The 6,050-nt window shown below is 56.3% G+C and overlaps 1 protein-coding gene across 1 annotated transcript; it reads right to left on the reverse strand.

Annotated features, from left to right (window-relative positions):
- Positions 1–2,081: 2,081 nt before the first annotated feature.
- On the reverse strand, positions 2,082–3,501 carry PRLHR (prolactin releasing hormone receptor). Its single transcript, XM_045854678.1, has 2 exons — positions 3,445–3,501; positions 2,082–3,200 (listed from the first exon to the last, which is right to left on the reverse strand). Exon 2 carries the CDS (start codon positions 3,192–3,194, stop codon positions 2,082–2,084), a length of 1,113 nt encoding a protein of 370 aa, XP_045710634.1. The 5' UTR covers positions 3,195–3,200; positions 3,445–3,501.
- Between the last annotated feature and the right edge of the window lie 2,549 nt (positions 3,502–6,050).

Raw genomic sequence — 6,050 nt, forward strand, 5'->3', positions numbered from 1 at the left:
TAAGACCTGTGACAGGTACGATGAAAGCTTCATTCATAGGTTTCTGAAATTCATTAAAAAGAGGATAATTTGGGAGGGGGGAGCTTAATCTTGAAAGCACATTAAAACCAACTGAAGCGCTTTGGAAAACACAGGCCCAGCCCCATCTCAGATCGACTGGACCCTCTGAGGACAGGGCCGAGGTGCCGATGTTTTCCAAAAGCTCCCCCAGTGGTTCCGGGAACCGCCAGGGCTGGGAACCCGTGAACTCAACCTTGCAACAACGAGAGCACAGCGAAGCCCCAACCAATCCCATCCTTCCCTCCATGGGCTCCACACCCCACACAGACCTGTGCAAAGAATGCTCCCAGGAAGCGGGGCCTGTGTGGCCTTGGGCCTCCCGAGTGAGGAGCTGCTGGGAGCGCAGGAGCTGGTCCCTGGGGTGCCTGGGGGATGCGTTCCCCTGGGGCGGGGCAGTGACACCATGCTGTGGGCAGGCTGCATTATTGGAGCACACGGCCTGTTCTCCACATCCACAGAGGAAGCTGGTAGTTAGTTTCATTGCCACTGCCAAAGGTAACTGCCTCTCCCAAGTTAGCCTGCCTTTTCCTTTCTCCCAAGCCAGGCTTTTCCTGCTCCTCAAAAACTGCAGACATATAACTACTGAAGTCTCATACAGATAACGAGCCAAACCACAAACACTCACTCTTCCATCTCGATTGTTGACATTGGAGTAATAGGATTCGACCCTCCCCCTCCCCAAATCGCCGCCTCTTTTGCTTCACTTCAGGGCACACCTTAACGAGTGAATGAGCTCATTTCTGACAGTAAGATAAGGGAGAGCTGGGGAAACACGGACTCTGCTGTTCAGTGAGCTGCGGCCATGCTGAAATCTTGCAGATGGTAACGGAGCAGCCGCAGATGCTAGTTCACGCCCTGCATGCCACGGGCACTGATCTGAGGATGGGATGCCATGTGTCATTTCCTGCGACTCCTGCCCTCACTGCCCGGTCACTGCTCCCACATCAGTGTGGAAACCCTCGCCACAGGGCACTTGTTCGCATTCACAGACCTGTGCCCCCTGAGACTGACAGCTCATTTCTCCCAGTCCTTGTATTCTCGGTTGATCACGTTCCAGGTAGCATCACTACAGAGTGGATGCCAAGCAGTTGGAAGACAGCTCTGGGTCTGCTGCAGCTGAGCAACTGGAGAAGGCAAGCAAGTGCCGTGGCACACGGTTTACACTGAGCACTGAGAACAGCAAATATTTGAGAGCCAAGTCTGTGGCAAACACTGGGTGCAGATACACCAACACACACGCGTACGGGGTGTCTGTCCTATGCACAGCTGCATGTCCCCTCACGTGACTGGTGCATTTTCCTCTTTATTTCTATGTCTGTCTCTTTGTTGACTAATTTACCTAAACATTTTCAAATAAAAGTTGGGCATAAGGAGGGGGGAAACGATAGCAAGACCTTTTGAAAGGTAGTCTGTAAGTGTTTTTTACTATAAAGGCAAGTGGATTTAAAATTAAAGCCCCTTTGATGTAGAAAGGTCTTATTCAGGAAATGCTAACCTCCTAGACGTAGATTGGTAATGCCTATTTCCCTGGAACTCTAGAAATAAATGTGTTCAAATTAACGAAGCAATAGCAGGTATTATAAGCCGGTTACACCCTTTTTAAAAGGCAACCTGAAAAGTGTTACCAACTCCAACACAGCTCCTTTAAATCCTACCTCCCTTGTTCCTTTTCATCTCACCATTTAGGGAACACAAGGAAAAGCAAGGAAGGCAGCTACAGTGCTGAAATACGGGAGAAAGAGCTTTGACTGGCCTTCAAAACATAACGAGAAAATTATAGATCCATTTTCCTCTCCCCGCCTTCTCCAAGCAAAGCACTTGCACTTGCGACAAAGCTCAGTTAACATTTACACAGATTCAAGGACAAAGCAAGGCCACTGGACAAGCGGGCTGAGCTGGAAGTCTTGTCTGTACTGGCTTAGCTTGTTCCCACTGGCGCTGGGAACAAGCTCTCCAGTCCAGCCTCGGTGGGCACCCAGGGGACGTGGAGCTCCCCAGCCCAGGCCTCGTGAGGCGGGGCATCAGATGACCACGCTGACTGTCAAGTTCTGGCCCTGCGGCGCGATCTTGCGGGGCCAGGCGAGCAACAGCTTGCGCAGCTCCTCGCGGAAACTGTCGTGCAGCCAGGCGTAGATGAAGGGGTTGTAGCAAGCCGAGCTCATGGCGAGCCAGTGGCAGAGCAGCTGCACTAACCCGAAGGCGTAGGGGTCGATGGCGCGGGGGTCGAGGTCCCGCAGCAGGTTGAAGACGTGCAGCGGCAACCAGCAGATGGCGAACACGACCACAACCACCACCAGGAGGCAGAAGGTGCGCCGGCGCCGCGCACGGTCCCAGTTGGCCTGGTTCTGGGTCACGCTGCCCGGCACCACGCGGTTGCGGAGCTTCACCGATACTCGGACGTAGGACAGGAGGATGACCAGCAGGGGAAGCAGGTAGGTGACGAACAAAAGCCCCCAAGCGTAAAGTTGGCGCTGGCGCTCCTGGGATCCCCAGAACTCCTCGCAGAGGCGCACGCGGTGTTGCTTGAGCTCTACGTGGTAGGTGTGCAAGGCTGCGGGCAGCGCCAGCACCGCGGACAGCGCCCAGATGGCCAGCACTGCGTAGGCGCTGAAGCGCAGCGAGATGCGGCGGCGCAGCGGGTGCACCAGCACAACGTAGCGGTCCACCGCGATGGTGGTGAGCGTGAACACCGACACGTAGACGGTGACGGGCTGCAGGAAGAAGACCAGGTGGCACAGGCCACCGCCGAACACCCAGCCGCGTGGCTCGAAGGCGTAGGCCAGCGTGAGCGGCACGCAGGCGGTGCACATGAGCACGTCGGACAAGGCCAGGTTGCCGATGAGGAAGTTGGTCACGTTGTGCAGCCGGCGCACCCGCGCGATCACCAGCACCAGCAGGCAGTTGCCCACTAGCCCCACGACCACCACGATGCTGTAGAGCAGCACGATCAGCCCCTTCAGCTGGTGCACCAGCTGCAGACTCTGGAATGGCGTGACAGCCTGAGAGCCCGGGCCAGCCACCGACCCGTTGCCCACCGAGGCCTCTGCGCTCTGGTTGGCCGGAGTTGAGGCCACCGGTGGCAGTCCGGAAAATAAGTCAGGGACTGGGGGATCCCGAGTGGGCCGTGAGGCCATGGCCACCTATATCCAAAGAGAATCAAAGCCCATCACTCCCCATTCTCTCTCTGCCCCCTCCTCCACCCTCCCCCACTACCCAAATACTCCCTTGGCCAAAATACATAACAGCAATGAAAAGTGCCATCGCCCCACCTCTGCAAAAATAAATCTATGCGCAGGTTGCACGTGCACCGGTTATTTAAACGCCTTGTAGTCCATTTAGAGCCCTCGCAGTCCACACAAGCTAGACCCAGGAGCACCGCCCTACCTGTTAAGTGTGGCTCTGCGGCGGGAAAGTGCTTCAGAGAGGGAGGGGCAGTTCCCCGCTGGCCCCTGGAGGTCCCCCGCCCACACCTGCGGCGCGGGCTTGGCGTTTCTCCGCTGGAGCTGAACAGATGCAGGAGTTGCCAGTGGGCTCGCAGCTTTTGAGGGGGACTGGGAGCGCCTCCTCTGTGCCCCGCCCCCACCCCGTCGCTCCCTTGTATGGAAAAACAAGGGCGGTGCTTAGACAGCAAGAGAGAAGGGCGAGTGCGAGGAGAATGGAAGCAGAAGAGGAAGGAGGGGGCCGACAGCCCTGGGCGGCAGAGAACCCCTGCTGCAGGGGCTTGCTGCGCTCTAGGAGAGTCCCGCCCGGGAGAAGGGTGGGGTGGACGAGGGGGCAGTGGGGCGAGAAGCGCCGGGATGACCCGGTGCCGTTTCGCCGAGGAAGGAGCGAGGGAGGAAGTGGGGTGGGGGTCTGAGATGCACCGCGGTATGTGGGAGAGAGAGGAGGGACCCGTCCTTCAGCTCGGGGTGCTGCGCAGAGTTTCGGCCGGGGTTAAGAGAGGAACACAGGAGGTTCCGGCAGAGGGGTAAAACGTAGAGCCCGGAGCTCGCTGCAGACCTTCGCGCCCTGCTCGCCCTCCCCGGGACACACTGAGCCCTTGCCCCGGGCTGCGGCTCCGGCCAAGCCGAAGGAAGAGCTCAGCACCACGGACAGCTCCCGCCGGGCGTGCGTGTTCCTGGGAGGGGCGTTCCGACCCCTCGCTGGGTCAGCTGCACTCGGAAAAGGGACCCGCCTGGCTCACAGGGCGGCCTAGTCCCCTGCTTCCTGGGCTGGGACTGCCGTCTCTCCGAGAACAGCAGGGTGGAGTGGAGGCCATGAGCCGGGGTCTCTGGGGGGTGGAGGGTGACGTGCTCCGGCTGTTAAGCCTCCCGGCCCCACGACTCCCCGACTCACCCTCTTCCGCCCTCTTTCTCAGCCACCAGGCCCGGTCCCTTCTCTGCCTGTCCCTTCCAGCACTGAATGTAACTTCCTCCACGGGGACCCTCCCCTTTCCCTCCTCACCTGAGCACCCCCAGGCCTCCTCACTTCAGAGTAAAAAATATACGTATAGCCTATTAGCAATTGCAGGATTTCCATTAGGGCAACACAAGTAACGAGCATTGGAGAAGCTTAAAAGTTGAATAAAATCTTCAGTTGTACGAAGTTGCCATTGAAACGCAAATTAACCTGGACCGAGGTGGGGGTGGGGTAGTGAAGGAAGCTTTGGAACCTCCCTCCTGGGCAGGAAAACAGGGGCCACACACTAAGCCCAACCAGCTCAGGGGAGGCCGGCACGCTGGGCCTTGCACACTCAGAGACCAAAGTAACAATAACCCAGGCTGGTCTGAACACAGAAATTCCTACCAAAAAGTGGGTTAATGTGAGCAGTCCCATCCTAGGCCTGTAGATTCCTTGACAAAGGTCAGACTGTACCTTAAATTAGCCCTTCTATTGCCATTTTACATCTAAGATAACATGCCTTTAGAATATCAAAGTAATCTCTTTTTGCAGACCCCTCAGGGCCCGCCCACCACACCCAGAGCCCCTGACCACAGGGCCCCTCATTGCTGTCTTGTTCCCTGAATACCCTCTCCATGTGCTGTAAACATTCATTCCTAACTGCCCTGCCCCCTCCAATGTAAAAGAAGCGTGTCTCCACTTTACTCTTTATCCAGTCCCAGAGATTTCCCTGCTTTGCTTTCTCCTCCCTCACTAACCTACCAGTAGATTTCATGTAACCCTCCTGTCTCCCCCTGTGATTCTACTGCATAAAATAAGCTGCAAAACTGCCCTTATCTGGAGCATTTTCTCAGTCCAGTGAGATTCAGCATCCCAGCAATTGTCATCAGCTTGGCTCAGAGAAACTCCTAAAAATGTCCTGCCGGTTCAGATGTGTCTTGCATGACACTCCTTTGAAACTGTCTCATCCCCCCCCACCCCCACCCCCGCCACACATCTCAATTCCTTTTTCCAGGGGGTGGAGCTTCTCCCTGGTAAGCCCTTGTACTTTGTCTCCTGGACGCAGGGGTCTCTGTTAGGCCAGGAAGAAGTAAAATTAGTCCACGCTCCCAGTTCAAGTGATTCACTCGTCCAGGAGGAAAAGTCAGCGCTGGAACAAAAGCAATCAATTGTATGCAGCTGTGTCTGTTCTAAACCCACACTCCCTGAGTCACAATCAATTTAGCTAAAGCCACCCCAAAATTAGCTTCCAACGCTACGAGAAATACAGCCACACCTCAGACCAGGGTTCCTCACCCTCGGCAGCAGAGACATTCGCGGCAGGGTAGTCCCGAGTCACGTGGGGCTGTTGCGTGTGTTGTAGGATGTTTCGCAGCGTCCCTGGCCCCCACCCTCTAGATGCTGGTCCCAAACCGAGGTGTGGCTACCAAAACTGCTTCTAAAAGTTGCCAAATATCCCCTGGGGGTGGGGGTAGGAGCCAAAATCACCCCCAGTTGAGAACCAGGGCCTTGGACCCATCCAGTATTCCTAGAGTGCACAAAGTCATCCACCAGAGCGTGCTGCCAGCTGCCACTCGGATACTTCTTCAGGTATCCGAGCCCAGGACTGT

This window comes from Phyllostomus hastatus, unplaced genomic scaffold (genome assembly GCF_019186645.2).
Source record: "Phyllostomus hastatus isolate PE091 unplaced genomic scaffold, TTU_PhHast_1.1 phas_scaffold_1066, whole genome shotgun sequence".
Classification (NCBI taxonomy): domain Eukaryota; kingdom Metazoa; phylum Chordata; class Mammalia; order Chiroptera; family Phyllostomidae; genus Phyllostomus; species Phyllostomus hastatus.

What these genes read in the sequence shown, in the direction of transcription:
- PRLHR (XM_045854678.1), bottom strand. Translation starts at nt 3,194, where the DNA reads ATGGCCTCACGGCCCACTCGGGATCCCCCAGTCCCTGACTTATTTTCC.